Source organism: Colossoma macropomum, unplaced genomic scaffold, assembly GCF_904425465.1.
Source record: "Colossoma macropomum unplaced genomic scaffold, Colossoma_macropomum, whole genome shotgun sequence".
Taxonomy (NCBI): Eukaryota; Metazoa; Chordata; class Actinopteri; order Characiformes; family Serrasalmidae; genus Colossoma; species Colossoma macropomum.
The window spans coordinates 32,874,465-32,890,487 of NW_023494785.1; the positions used below are offsets into that span (position 1 = coordinate 32,874,465).

Below are 16,023 nucleotides of genomic sequence, written 5' to 3' on the forward strand. Positions count from 1 at the left end.
GATAGCCTGATGTAACCTATGATAATCTAGAAAACAGATGCACTTTACGCTTCACAGCCTTCTGAGGGCACACAAAAATGCCAACTTGGCCTGAACTGAGTCTGAGTTTGACACCCCTGGTTTGGAACTGAGGGCTTAAAGTTTTAACCTCGACAGCGATCTGGCAGACCCACACTCACATGACCTCACCAGGACCTCACCGTGACCTCAACTGACCTGAGCAAGTCCCTAACTGAGCTGCAGGGACTTACCCAGTCCAGAGTGGACAGAGCAGGAAAAAAAAGTGTGAAACATATTAAGAACACGATAAGCCACGTCACAACACCACGACCACAACACACGCGCACACACAACAGCGCGGAGAGGACAGTGTAGATAACACTAAAACAGCAAGTAGAATGAAGAAGCCCACATACAAACGCGTGATATGACACAACCTGAAGAGGAGAGACAATACAGAGCATGTGAGATAGCACTGGGCACACACACACACACACACATACACACTGCAGTATCCTGTAGTTTCATATTTAGTCAAAACTGCTCTCATGTTACAATGGAGACAACAAAGTACTTTCATCTGTCCACAGTGACCCCACTCCCCTGTCCTGCATTTTCACTGCAGTGGCACTTACAGAGAGAGCAGGCTGAGTTCACACACTTTCTGCTTTTCAGCATCTCACCATGAGTGTATGAGTGTGTGTTTAGTACCAAATTCCAAGTTTGGGCACTCATACTCATACAATTATACATGTTATAATAATAATAAAGACATTAGAAAAACACATATGGACTTGACATGAAGTTCCACATAAGCTGAGCTCTTGTTGGATCCTGTTTTTTTTTTTTACACATAATTTTTTTGTTTTGGACATAAATTAATACAGACAACAACATCACTACTTAAATTCAAGCATTTAGGCACCAACCTTAGTCGTAAAGATTATGCAAAACATTAATTTAGGTGTTTCCTGACTGTGTGGCACTCAGGCTGAAAAGAAATTAAAGCCTAACCTGAAATCATAATTGACACTTTTCAACAAATTAGCTCATGTCTCTTATCATGTTGAACTTGATTCATCATATTATGTCATTTACAAGAGCACATTCTTGTTTTTCCAGCTTCCATCAAAATGTAATGATGTTTGCCTGTCTCTAAAACATCATCTGATTTTTGATCACATCACTGTGCAGCAGCGGGTGGGAAGAATATTAACCTATAGCATCACATTTCACCTCCCACTAAGGCACAGGCACAGGTAGCTATCATATAAATATCTATAAAAAAAGTCATATGTGGTTTTTTAATTCGTTACCATGAATCTCAAGTTCCAAGGATGTGCTGAGGATGTAGATGAGAAGCCAGAGATAGCATGGCTATATCAATAACTAGTCTAGCTACTCTAGCTGATGTTAGCTACATTCAGACACAATAAAAATATATTTCTCTGACTAACATGATCATCCACTGAGGAGAAAAAAACTTGTGTAAAAGATTTAACTCATTAGAAGAGGTGGCTTTAGTTAGTTACTAGGTTATTAGGCATTTTAGTTGTTACATTTTCATTCCCTGCAGTTAACAGAATATCTGTTCATTAACTCTTACGAATATTTGCATTCTTGCATTTTGATATTAAAATTAGTCAGAATGCACATCCCTACTAAAAACTCAGTTTATCTTGCTGGAAGACCGTGAATCTCAGGAATTTTATGGCTCATTTTTCAGTTTCAGTTTCTCTTGTTTGAGGTGTAATGAGGGGCCAAGCGTCATATGGATATGACTGGATCACAGACTGGAAAACTATCCCAAACTGGAATTTTGTTGAATAGCGTTTTGTGTACTGAAGCAGAATTTGCGTGAAACCCAGTCTTCACTCTTATTCAGTGAACATTTTCACAAGCACTCACTAAAATAATATACAAATAATATACAAATATACATTGTGTTGAAAATTTTGGGTAAAAAAAAGAAAAAAGAAACAAAAACACAAAAACCCATGGGCTTGGGCCTCGAACCATCGTGACTTAAGTCTGCATGTGCTTGTGTATGCACATGTATGTATTTATGAGCGTGTATGTGTGTGTGTATCCTGTGTGTGTGTATACGATCATCCCCTTGTTTCTCTGTTTAGCATCTTTAGCGCTTTTACCTCTCAGTACTACGGTTTGATCCAGGAGGAGGCAGAGTTAGCATTGAGGTCCTGCTGTAACAGAGCGCCCTCCAGCTTATACCACTGCTCTGGTGTAGTGGGATCAGGGGCTGCCGCCAGCGCTCCCATCTCTAACGGACAGGGGGGTCACGTAGGGGGTCATGTAAGGGTCATGGGGAGGAGCAGGGAGTAGTTTTGGTGGAACGGTACAGATTTTTGTGGTGTTTTGCGTGCAGATTTGGGGCATAAACAGACATTTTGGTGTATTTTTTGGGGGTGGGGGTGGGGGTGGGGGAGGGGGGTTATTGGGTCCCGTGGAAAAAGATAGTTGCGTCATGGAGTGTTCCAAATGGAGGGAGGTTAAGGTGTCGCCGTGCATGAGTGTGAGAGTAAAAAGAGTAAAACACAAAATGGTAGAATAGCAAGAAGGAAAACAAAGTGAAAAGAGTGTGAATGTGGATAAGAAACAAACAAAAGGCAGTCGGTTGGTGAGAGAGGGCAGGGAGGAAAAGAGAAAGAGCAGAGAACGAGAGAGGATTAGAGCGGTGAATAAAAGTGTATCAAAAAGAGGAGACAGACAGACAGACAAGCAGAATGGAAGACAGAAACAGGGAGAGTAAAATGAGAAAACAATCAGTCCAACAAAAGACAAAGACAGAGAGAAAACAGACGGAGAAAGAGAAGAGAGGAATCAGAACAGCAAAAGGAGAGTGGTGGAGATTTTGAAAGAGCAGATGTGTATAAAGATGTGTACACACTACCGTTCAAAGGTTTGGAATTAGTGTTTTCAATCATGTAAAACGAATCTGTTTGCAGATAAATGTACAGAATAAGTATAATATGCTCGTCCTGTGCAACCATACAGGTTTTAAATCATTATTGTACTGTACTGAGAGGTCTGCTCAACTTATATTGATATAGTAACTGATTGCATGGCTTTTCTTGTGTTGACTCAACTTGAGGACACCGGAGTTCACACAAGTCAAACTTCTTAGTTGAGTCAAAAATGGCACTCCTGCTATCACACAGTCCCATCTGGCATATCTTCCTCTTGGTCTTCAAGATATGGACAACAAAGGTATTACTGGGATTCAAACTCACAATCTCCTGATGTCAGAATGAATCATTAGACAGTTGCACCACACGAGACTGTGCCATGCTTTAAAGTTGAAACAACAAGTATTTTCTCCAGTGTATTAAACATTTGTAGACACAAAATCTGAGTTGCTTCCTGTGTCTAGCAGAATTGTGTGATGGATAGAGTCCTGGCTAGTGGGGAGGCTGAGTATAAAAAACGAGCTCCTTTTATTGATCTGACTGAGATGCAGAACTAAAACATTAAGAGAACTTTTGACTCAGCTAAGAAGTTTGAGTTGTGGGAACTCTTGTGTCCTCAAGTTGAGTCAACTCAAGAAAGTTATAATTTTTGAGTTGAGCTGACCTCCATTTTTAACAGTGCAGGATGCTATAAAGCTGCAAATGAAAATGAAGAAATGTTAGATGTGCCCAGAGTGATGGAGAGCTATCTAAGATTCTAAAATGACAGAAAAAGCTGTACAGCATTGAGAATTAAGTTATAATATAAATAACATCCAAAATCATCAATATTTCAAAATTAGAGATCAAATCTCAAGACTTGTACTTGACAAAAATTTAAATAGATAATTACAGTATATTATTTAACATTTAATAGCTTGAAATATTAACAGACTGTTTTTGTTACTGTGTTTTGTTACTTACTTTAAGACTGAGTAGCCATCCTGTACTGTGCCTCATTCAAAAAGCACTCAGAGCTGAAACACTCCGTATAACTTCAGTCTGAATGGGTGGGGCTAAAATGCCATAAGCTGAATATGTAGATATATGCAAATATGTTTGGTGTTTGTGGCATTAGCAGTCAAAGAGTGAAGAGTGAACAATATGTTTTGAAACTTTCACAAAGTTTACATACTACATCAAATTCTTTTATAGCAGACAAGTGAAGGAACTGTTTACCACGACAGGGGCCCTGTAAATCCACACAATATAGAACAAAATATTACTGCATATAAAATAAAAATGTTAATATGACAAGTGATTCCAAGCCTTTGAACAGTAGTGTATGTGTATGTGTGTATATAGCTTTGAGTGTGATGATAGGACAGTAGAACAATCTGCACTGCTGCGTTTAACGGCAGTGGCTCTGGCTGCTGAGGATTGATTCAGCTCACCGAACTGATTCTTTGTTCATTTTAATGAATCAAATGTCTGTGATTCAAATGTCCAACTGATTCTCCTTCATTCCACGATTAGTGAAGCGAAATTGACTGTTCTCATCTCTTTCATACGTATGACTTCCAATTCAGTGAGTGAGCCTGACGTTCACTACTTCTACTCATTATTGGAGTCAGACTCAGATAAATTAGGCACAAACACATAATAGAGAGAGGAAGCCGTCCTCCATCTACAGAAAGAAAAAGGAGGCCGTTCATAACGTATTACAAGCCTTCTATTGCAAGGTTAGTAGGGCTGACCTGAACAACATTTTACTGGTTTATAACACAAAATTTTATTTCATAATTAGCCATAATCATAACCATGATTTCTTTCTCAGGCATCTTGTTCGTTTAGCTTTAGTGGTCAAGTGGAAAACAGAGCAGGTTATTGCGCTTTAATGGCAATATGGATGCCTAGTGTGAATTTATGATGTATTCAACTAAAGCAGATAGAATTTATCTATGTATCCATATAATAACAGCTGACGGCCTGTTTAAAAGCTTTTGCTGATGAAATGTAGTAGTAGTTTAGGCCAGGGGCTCCCAGTCCCAGTCTTGGTGACCCAAAGCTATGCACATTGTTGTGATTGGTCTTATTGAGCACACTTAATTCAATTTGTTAACTAATGAACAAGCGCCTCGTTGGCTGGATCAGGTGTGTAGAATAGGGAATCCACAAAAATGCACAGCAAAGGGTCTCCAGGACTGGAAATGGGAACTTCTATAATTTTTGTGGCTTAAAAAGGACGAAGCTTCCAAACACTGAATAGAAAAACTAACACCTGTGTAACAAATTAATACTTGACCATTCAAATGACTCAGGCCAGCCCTAATAATTAAATGAAAATGTTACAAAATCATTTTATATAACATTAGTTTGTATTATTCGAATTTTGTCACAAAAGCCTCAGCCTCTAACATGGACGTGAATGCAGCCTAGATGCAACAGAAGTTCGGTTCATGTTGGACTTGCATTGAATTGGTTCACCCGAATCGTTGAAAAGAATTCAAGAGAACCATTTCATATTTGCATGTATGTGTTTATGTATATAATGTACAATGTATATTATGTCATGTCATTATTGGGGGAGTAAAGCAGAGTTATAAACTTGGTGTGATGACTGTGGCGGACTTTCTGGTTGAAATGAACAGGAAATGTCCTTCTTTGCTGGGCTCAGTCTGACCCCTGTGCTCCGCCCGTAGGAGAGAAACAAGGAGTGTGCATGTGTGTTGGAACTTGTGCACGTGTGCGTGTGTTAGCATAAGGGGTGCATATGTGTGAGTATACCTTTCCGGACATTTCCGTCAGTGGGCCGGAAATCACGCGTGTTGAGCAGGAAACAGGCGCGGTCCTGCTGGTAGCGCTCCCGCGTCCGTCCTGCTGGACTCCGCTCCTCAGGACTCAGAACCTGGTCTATTGTAGGACAGTCCTCATTGGCCAGAGCTGCACTGGCCGCATCACCATTCTGCTTGGAGTCTGACAGAGAGAGAGAGAGGGAGAGAAAAAGAAAAAGAAGAAAGAGAAATGGAGGAGAGAGAGACGAGGTGCAGGACAATTGGAGGATTACAGAGAAAGGAAAAGAATTGAACGTGAAATTAAAGAAAAAGAAAAAAAATAGGGAAAGAAAAAGAATGGATGAGAGAATAGAGAGGATAGAGAGAGTCCAGATATGAAGGACAAGAGAAGTAATATGGTGGAAAAAGAGGGAATGAAATGAATGTGAAATGAGAAATAGAAAGAAAGAGAGCGAAGGTTAAAGAGGGAGATGGGGGGAGAGAGAAGGAGGGAAAAGCAGACAGAAGGAGAGTGAAAAAAGGAGTAAGGCTCACTGCAGCAGCAGAAAAAAGCAGATTTGGAACAAGAGAGGGAAAGAAATATTCATGTCATTTTAGCTTTAGTTCATATGTTGTTCAGGCAAAACACACGCACAAACACAGGTGCTTGCTGGGTAACCCAAACTCATCCCCAGTAACGGTCAACACAGTAATGGTCGCAGCCAGGGACAGGGAAATTAGGGGTACTGAGGCGGCTGCAGCACCCCCAGATCTCAGAACTGTTTAACTACAACTGCTATTGTGCTGATTTTGTTTTATTTATATATGTCCAAAAATCTGCATGAGCCGTGCGCTGTTTAAGTTAACAGTACATTTTAGAGCGAGAGACCTAATATTTTTTTTATAGACTAAACTTTTCTGCCAATGTAATTGTCTCCCATTCTCTTTCATTTTTCCACCATTATCTCCGACAAGAGCACCTGACTATAGGCATGTCACAAGCACCTTCTGCGCCACATATCAACAATCTGATTCACATAAAGTTAATACAATAAGAGAGAGCAGTGACAGCAGGGTGCACATCAGCGGTTGTTATGTCGGTCATATGAACATAATCCGATCATGATTTCTGCAGCATTCCAATAATTTAAATGGTCATGTAAACAGCATACTCCGATCTAGAAATCCAATTAAGAAATCTGATAAAGAGAGCTGGATTTTAGCTCAGTAATCAGACTTCTCAGTGCATGTAAGCTCTTACCTGGATTTCTTTTGGATTTCTCAGTCCGTGCATGTGCGGAACAGACTGCTGTACTGGAAATAAGCAAGCGGCTTTGCCATGAGATGGCAGCAAAACACTTTTGGAGCAATGCTGAAACCAACTACATGCTCAACAAAATGAAGGATTTAAATATTCTTCATCTTCTAGATGATGTATGTTCATATTTTCAGGTAAAGTGGAGCGATTTTTAAAAAAAACTAAAAAAGTTTTAGTTTTACATTATGTTTACGTCACATGTTCTTCTGTGAGTTTATTGGCCGGTTGCAAAGCAGAAACTCGATTACTGTCTGAGTTTCCCATTATCTGATTACTCACGTATAAATGCATTCATCGGATTACTGACAAAATCTGATTTTCTGCAGTTATGTGTCCCCAACTACCACCGAAATTTGTAGGAAACAGCCTGTCCTGCTGCCTTTTGCATTGCTTGTTCTATCATTTTGTGAAATAGAAAGAAAAACATATCTTTTTTCAATATTTACTTTTCTGCATCATTTGAGCAGGGCATCTGTTATTTATATTGCATGAAAATTCCATGATGAATGGACCAACAGAAATGCTCTAAAGTTGCTTGGAAGAAAATGTCTTCACATTGACTTACACTGAAAGTAAAGAATGTTTTTGCCCTTTCCTGTAAAGTTATTCTTTTTGGAGACAAAATCCAAAGTACTTTATTAGTGTGAAAATGCTACACGAGTTAAAAGTCAAACACACAAAGATATTTCATTTACTAGCAACCTACAGCTTTAAACTAAATAGAAACAGGAATAGCTTCTTAAAATGGGATATAATGAATGTTTCCTGGTCCAGTGATTATGTCTATATCTTGCTTGTTGGTGAGCAGAGATGCAAATGAATTCTAATAGCAACTAGATTTTGGTTCCCAAAGGACTGATAACACCAGTGTACGGAAGTGCAGTTTAAATGTTCTGTGGCAGGTGAGATTCTGGGAGCTGTGGTGATTTTAGCATGCAGTTTAAATCAGGCAGTCTGTGTTCTTCTGTGGGCAGAGTGCCTGAGACTTACAGAAACATAACAAAAAACTGTTCTGCAATGCACATCTCATACCTAAAACCACTGCATTTGTTGCCCCAGCCCCTATTAGCAAACTACTAACAAAATAAAAGGTTTATCAATAAAATTGTGCTGGTCACTGGAATTGAAGAACCCTGGTACAGAGTGACCACACAGACACTTTTCTGAATCTTTTTATTCTCATATTAAAGTGTTGAAGTGGTAATTAAGTGGTCTCATCAGTATATATATAATACTTCATATTACTGCCCAAAAATATCACATAATTATGCAAAACACAACAGTGGAAAGGCTTGTGGGTCAGAAAGGGTGAAAGACGTGTGAAAAAGTAGGGCGAGAACCAAACTCCACTGCTCTGAATTACATATGTCTGCCTCAGAGTGTATTAATAACCCTAGACACTGTATACGGGTATGGATATAGATACTGATGACTTTCAGATTTAAGTATAGTCTTGTTCTAAGATCTGTTTACTTCCCGAAACAGAGAACGATTATCGCATGTCCAGGAAGGACAAAGCACTGTCCGTCTGGCCACAGAACAAGGATCCAATCGAAGATGCTTGGAAAAAAAAAACACAGTCATATGCAAAAGTCTGAATACTATGGTGAAATTACATGCTTTGTTGATTTTGCAAGTGAAAATAATTTAACACAAACCTAAATATGGCAATTTTCTGCTAATTTCAGTGCACATCTGTTTTTATTTTAAATTTAACATATCATTAAGGAGCCATAACCAATAAGTTAAGTTCAACAACTAAACAGTAATTGTGCAATAAAATGTGAAAAAGTATGCTCTCTGTAGAGGATGTGTTAACTTATCTTCAGTTAGAAAATCAATAAATCATGGCATTCGACCAGGGGTGTCCAAACGTTTACATATGACTCTGTACTATTAGCAATATTAATGACATAGTCGAGTCAGGCCAGCTCCCTGAGATGGAAGCTTTTGTTTACAGCCCAGAGTTTATGGGGGGAGTAAAATGACAATGATAAAATGACCAGAAATGAAATTCCTAATAGCTAAATAGCTAAAAGCCCCTAGGGTTTTTCACTGGTGGGACTGGGGCACTGCGTGTGTGTGTGTGTTTAGGCTTGGCAGATGGAATGCTTTGGGCTCATATGGAGTCACCAGTTGATCATAAATATAAAATCAGCTATTACGGAGGCGCTGAGCCTCCTGAGAAACACTCAATACTTTAAGTGCACTTAAATGTCCTGAGTTGTTTCACCATCATCTCTGCTGGCACTGTCAACCTAGAAAAAAAGCGCAACATGGCGCTACAAACCAATTTCATTCAATTGTAAGAGAGCCATAAAGTACTTGAACAGCATTTCAAACAGCAAAATTAAGCGACAGAATTGTCCATTAGTACACAATTGTCCACCAATGTCGCTTTTAAAGGAACATTCTGGCCTAAAACTGGCATTTACTATGTTATTTGTTGAGTTATGCAGTTTTCTGTAGTACGGCATTATCTCTCTGCCTCATTAGTTTGACAGAGGTCAGTGGTGTCATGATTTGATACATTTTTCTATACAGCAAAAATTAGCAGTGGCTTAAAATGTGCCTTGTAATATGTTAATGTTTCCATTTTCAGTTTTTAGAGGTTTCAACAAGTATAAACTTCAGACTCTAGTCAGAAGCGAACATACTAGCCACAAGCTAACGTGCTAGTTATCATAAGGTCATGTGATACAATATAATGCGCTACAATTTGCTACAATACAATAGACTGTATTGTTAAATACCTAGTTTTAATTTATGACAATACCCAGTTTTAATTTAGTTCCTTCACGAAAACAGCCAAACTGCATTATACAAACACATTATTCAACCCCCTTTAAACAGCTCCTCCTCCCTTCAAGTTACATCATCAGTTGGGAGTTTTCCTAGCCTTTAAATCAGAAAACCTATAGACCACTGTAGTCGTGTCATCATTTTGTAGCCGGCGCCATGCTCTTATGCCCATATTAGGAACTCTGGGTCTGCGTTCCATTTCTCTATGGCCAGAATGAATAGGGTTTTCGAAAAATCGCCTCTATCGCACCCTGTGTTAAACAAAAATGTTCAGAACCTGATTTGAGAGAAGAATGTCCTGTGAATATTCTTCTCTTGAATAACACTGGATCCTCTGAATTCATTCTGGCCATAGAGAAATGGAGTTTAGACCCGGAGTTCCTAATATGGGCATAACGAGGACTACACAATGACGCACGACTACAGTGGTCTATAGGGGCACCACTGTACTGTACTGTGTGAACAGGCAAGAGCAAATGTAGCAATAGATAATTTTTTTAATGTAGGCTGAAGTGGAACTGTACTGACTGAATGCACATAGTATTAGAACCTATATGGAACACTATAATGACACCTTATACAAAAGAACCCTGTGTATACCGAAGAGGAGGGTCTTGTTTGCCTTATAAATCAATAAATGTGTTAATCAGCTTTCTATGACATCACACATTGATACCCAGTTTGTGTTACTTTATATAGTTGTGTGTCAGTGGAAGAGAATGTTCAGTTGGGTTTATATGGATTCTGTGTCTGTATATAATATATACAGTTGTTTTTAAACATATTAAACATCTGTGTGAGTAGCTCCATTTTGTTGGTGTACAGTTAGAGACTCTAGCTCATCTATTGATGTGTAGTTTCTGTTAGTCATCCTCTAGCCCTTCATCAGTGGTCAGTTTCTGACCACAGTGCTGCAGGAGTGGATATTTTTGGGTAGTGGACCACTCTTCATCTAGCAGTTTTATTAAGATGGCCAGAGGATGGAAGTACAAGCTAGGTGCTTCGGTTCTGGGCTGGGTTTCCCAAAAGCATGTTAGCACAAAGATGACTCACGGTGACCACTCTCTCTACCAGTTGACCTTAACAGTTCTTTCCATTTTGGAAAAGCCAAAGGAGAATGGAGAGTTTCTTCACCTCAGTGAGGAGCTTAAATGTTTTGAGAGCTTTTCTGTAATCTGTAAACTAGTCTGTGCTGATTTTGGAGATTCCAGTACCAATGCAGTAACTACTGGGGGGCTGTCAGGGGGGCGTCTGCACTGGGTCTACCTGCAGCAACCAGACTCCTCCTATAGATACTGACACAACTGTACACTCACAGCTTACAGAAAGATTCAAGTTATGCCACTGGCTACAACCACATGTATCGAAGAAGAGGGCAAACTAATCTATTTGACATTTGTCAGAAAGTTGTAGAAGCTGGGATGCTATGCCAGTCGGTTATGGTAACGTGAGAGACAATGGTGATCAGTTGAGTTCATGTTGCCAGCGAAATACAGCAAAAATTGTAAGAGCAAATAAAATACTGTCACTTTTCACCTTCCGAGTTTAGTCAATTATAGAGACATCGTCAGTTATATATGTGTTCAAATTATTTTACTGCCATATAAAGGAATTTAAATCATACTTAGAGTGTAAAGGTCTTACCGCACACAGCCTTTGTGGCTCGTTGCACTAGTACAGTGGTTTTCAACCTGAGGGCCATTGTTTTTTTTTTTTGTTTTTTTTTTACGTAATTGTTTTTACAATATATTCATTTAAACAAATGTAATTATTTGTAATTTAAACATGACCAATATTGTGATAATGATTTGCAATAATAAAACAACATATTTATATCAAGCATACTGATCTGTCTGGCAAAAGGCTAGCTAGTTATGATTATATTTTCAGTGCAAGTCAATGCAAAATGTTTCCACTTTTCACCCATCATGGATAGAAAGAAAGATCTGGAGGCTTGGCCATCTACAAGAATAGCAGCCACCATGTTTCAGACTTAGAAAACCAAGAAAACCAAGCATAAACTGAAACAAACAAAATACAGCAGTTACTACCTAGCACAAGATGTCACGTGCACGGACCCTGAAAACGAGCCGAAAATTACTGATCTGTGGTGTATGTTCAGATGTCTTTTGAAGCTAAATGATTTACACCAGGCATGTCAAACTGGGGACCTTCCAGGCCAAAGGGCTGAGGATATTAGCATTTACCCTCATCTAACGCTCTGAATTTAGTTCATGAAGGCCTTGGTCATTAGTTAATGAGTTGAGTCAGGTGTGTTTAATTAGGCAGCGTGCTAAAGACTGCAGTGTTTTGGCCCACGAGGACTGGAGCTTAACACGTGATTTACACCGTCACTTGGAGGTATACTTGAACATATAGGTATGCATTTAAACCTATTAAATTGAGCCAGACCTCCGTTTAGTCACCTAGTCAATGAAAATGGCTGGATTGGTTAAATCTTCTTGTGGGCCACAGAAGCTTTTGTGGTCATTTGTGTGGACCGTGAGCTGCAAAAGGTTGGGAAGCCCTACAGATATTTAGTGGTTTGTGTATCACTCACCTCTGTTTATCTCTATGATCTCCTCCTGAGCGAGAGGGCAGTCTCCTGTCAGCCCTCCTGAGCCCATTACCCCGCCTAGCACATTACCCAGGATCCTCTGGGGTGAGGCAGTGGCCATGGCCAGGGCATCAGGCTTGCAGTAGTTGGGCGAGCCGGGCTGCGGGGCTCGTGGAATGTGTTTATTCTTCTTCTTGGGCAGCTTCTGCTTGGCCATGGCCAGGGAGTAGTACATGCCAAAGTTGTTGACGATGACAGGGACAGGCATGGCAATGGTCAGCACACCAGCCAGGGCACACAGAGCACCCACCAGCATCCCAGACCACGTCTCAGGGTACATGTCACCATAGCCCAGGGTCGTCATGGTGACCACGGCCCACCAGAAGCCAATGGGGATGTTCTTGAAGGCGGTGTGGGCACTGGCTGTGGGGTCGTCCGGGTTGGCCCCTATGCGCTCTGCGTAGTAGATCATGGTGGCGAAGATGAGTACCCCCAGGGCGAGGAAGATGATGAGCAGCAGGAACTCGTTGGTGCTGGCACGGAGGGTGTGGCCCAGCACTCGCAGGCCCACGAAGTGTCGGGTGAGCTTGAAAATACGTAGGATCCGGACGAATCGGACCACCCGCAGGAAGCCAAGCACATCCTTGGCTGCCTTGGAAGACAGACCACTCAGGCCCACCTCCAGGTAGAAGGGAAGGATGGCCACAAAGTCGATGATGTTCAGCACACTCTTGAAGAACTCAGCCTTGTCGGGGCAGAAGACGACACGGGTGAACACCTCGATGGTGAACCACACCACGCACATGCCCTCCACGTAGGTCAGCCAGCTGTCCGTCACCACCTCGTACACAATCTCCTCCCGCGTCACGTTGCCCACAGTCACATTCTCTGTCTTGTTGTAGATGGTGTTGAAGGCCTCGTGGGTCTCCATGCAGAATGTTGAGATGGAAATGAGGATGAAGAGGAGGGAACCGAAAGCCACATACTGCAGAAAGAAAGAAAAAGAGGAAAAGAAAGAAGAAAGACGCTGTTAGAACAAAGCAACATTTGGACAACATTATGTTCAAAGTATGTACAAAATCAGCTAGACAAACTCTATTTTGTAAATCGGGAAATTTCATATGATTCCCACTCCCGAAATCCCTTCTTTTCCCCCCAAAGCTCCTATTTTCTAAACAAATATCTTTCCCTCTTTATACTCAGTGCTCCTCCACCACCATTTAAAGTTGCTCTCATCACTCAAATCTTCAAAAAAAAAGCCTTCACAGACACCAACGTTTCACCTTCTCACTCCAAAGTCACTCCAAAAAGCAAGCCTGCAAGTCCTCAGGCCAAGCCTCATCAATCATGTGTTCACCACAACAATCCCTCACTGCTTTGTCCTTTAACTTATCACTCCTGAAACCTGCTCTCAACTCTCTTTTTTAGCCTGTCTAGTAGACATTTCCTGTGGACAGAACCTGACCACTGATAAATGAGGTAAAGGGTGTGTATGACAACAGTTGGGCTACAGTCTGTAACCGAACACCTATATTGTGAACCCATTATGTAGGTGGAGCTCATAAAGAGGCCACTGTGTGGAAGTACAGGATAGGTGTTTCTAATACAGTGGACAGTGAATGTACAGATTTATTAGCACTGTAATAAATGGGTTGCCTACAATGAGGCGCCATTCATTTGAGAGCTACAGTAACGGCAAACAGCAAAATAAAGCAGCGTCATGCTGACAGCAATGGGTCTTAATTCTTCCTAGATCTGCTGACTTGGCTAGACTGAAATCATTAAGAATACAATTTCTTAAGGAAGGCATTCTTAATTGTTAGGAGTTAATGGAATGGATGTCTGGAATTAATAGTGCAGGTAAAGAAGACTTAAAGAAGCCATAATTAATCACAAGGGGTCATAATATGGGTCAATTATTAATAATCTGCAGTTTCTGCTGGGAATCAAGAAAGTTATATCTATAGCTGCATGCAAATGTTTGAACCAGGTTCCAGGGCACATAAAATGTATTACTGATATTCAGGGTGAAAATAAGTTAAAACATGCACTGCAGGGAACAAACTGAAATATGGCAATTTCTATAAATTTATTATTCTGTTTATTTTATTTCCATTTCTGTTTTATTTTCTTTTCCAACATGTTAAACTCAGCAAATAAACAGCAATTGTGTATTAAAATGTGCAGAAGTGTGTTCTCTGTAGAGGATGTGTTAACTTATTTTCTCTTAGAAAATCAACAAAACATGGAACTTGACCAGGGGTGTCACTACTCATTTATCTCCACTCTAATTTAACTCATTTTACCCATTATAACTCTAATTTTACTTGTTTTACCCTTACATACATCATCTAAACCGCTTATCCTTCTGGGTCGTGGTGGGGTGCTGGAGCCTATCCCAGCTGTCATTGGGCGGAAGGCAGAATACACCCTGGACAGGTCACCAGTCCATCACAGGGCAGACAGACAGACATACATATACAATCACACCTAGGGGCAATTCGGCATTTCCAATTGGTTTGACTGTATGTCTTTGGACCGTGGGAAGAAACCCACGCAGACATGGGGAGAACATGCAAACTCCACACAGAAAGGAACCCGGTCACCCAGCTGTTTTACCCATTCTAACTCTAATTTTACCCACTCTAATTGAACTCCTTTTACCTATTCTACCTCTAACTTTACCCACTCTAATTTGACTTGTTTTACCCATTCTAACTCTAATTCTACCCACTCTAATTGAACTCATTTTGCCCATTCTAACTCTTATTTTACCAATTCTAATTTAACTCCTTTTACCCATTCTAATTTAACTCAGTTTACCCATATAAACTGAAATTATTTTACTCATTCTAGCTCTATGCCCCTCCAGTACCCTACAGGTAGTGATGTGCATGTACACACCTCCTCTGTTTTAAATATTACAGTCTATAAAGCTCGTCTGCTCTAAATGTGCCAGAGAGTAAACTGGGTCTTCGCCGTCAGTGGAGCAGCAGAGCAAAGCAAAGGCTGCCCTAGATTTCTACACACACACACACACCTGTATAGTAGGTGACACACTCAGGTACAAGCACACACACCTCTCTTGTACATTACACAACCCAATATGCCCACACTCTCTCCCTATCACACACACACACACACACACACACACACACCTGTATAAAAGTTTGGGCACTCTCCTTTCTTTTAGACCACACTGTTTTATTTACAGGTGTGCAGGTGTGTGTGTGTGTGTGTGTGTAGACTCATTTGTAGCAGTATGCAGCTGCGCAAGATGGAGCAGTGAAGGTCCTGTGGAATATACTCAGTCTCAGCTTTAGGGGATTTCAAATCACAGGCTCCCCCAACAGGGTAACCCTGTTTTACCGATCATGTCGATGTTACATTCCGAGACTTCAGCTTTGACCCCTTTCACTCGTTAAAAGAGTTCTGTGTGCATGTCCATGCTGGTCATAGTAAAATGGATTAGTATCAGGAACCGGAGCATTTTGTCATGTTGTCTATCACTGTGTAAAAGAAGCACAAGGCTGCCTTTCTTGTTGGATGCATTGTGATAGTTTTTAAATGAGTGTGCAAACACATTCAGAACTGAATTGAGAATGCTGATTCCCCAAGCTACACAGCTGATCACAAAACAAACTCTCATGGCCAACTGCCAACGCT

At 40.5% G+C, this 16,023-nt stretch overlaps 1 protein-coding gene across 5 annotated transcripts in view; it reads right to left on the reverse strand.

Annotated features, from left to right (window-relative positions):
• The window catches only part of kcnc3b (potassium voltage-gated channel, Shaw-related subfamily, member 3b), a 76,386-nt gene that overhangs the window by 14,175 nt on the left and 46,188 nt on the right, over window positions 1–16,023 (reverse strand). Inside the window, exons 2-5 of one of the 5 annotated variants that reach the window (XM_036591226.1) lie at window positions 12,361–13,342; window positions 11,076–11,086; window positions 5,694–5,883; window positions 417–437 (exon numbers count right to left, since the gene is read on the reverse strand). In XM_036591226.1, the coding sequence (XP_036447119.1) occupies window positions 417–437; window positions 5,694–5,883; window positions 11,076–11,086; window positions 12,361–13,342 (1,204 nt within the window). Of the gene's footprint in view, window positions 1–416; window positions 438–2,159; window positions 2,273–4,624; window positions 4,636–5,693; window positions 5,884–11,075; window positions 11,087–12,360; window positions 13,343–16,023 lie in introns of those variants that run through there. The other 4 variants (XM_036591209.1, XM_036591235.1, XM_036591245.1 and 1 more) reach the window with 4 other exon arrangements.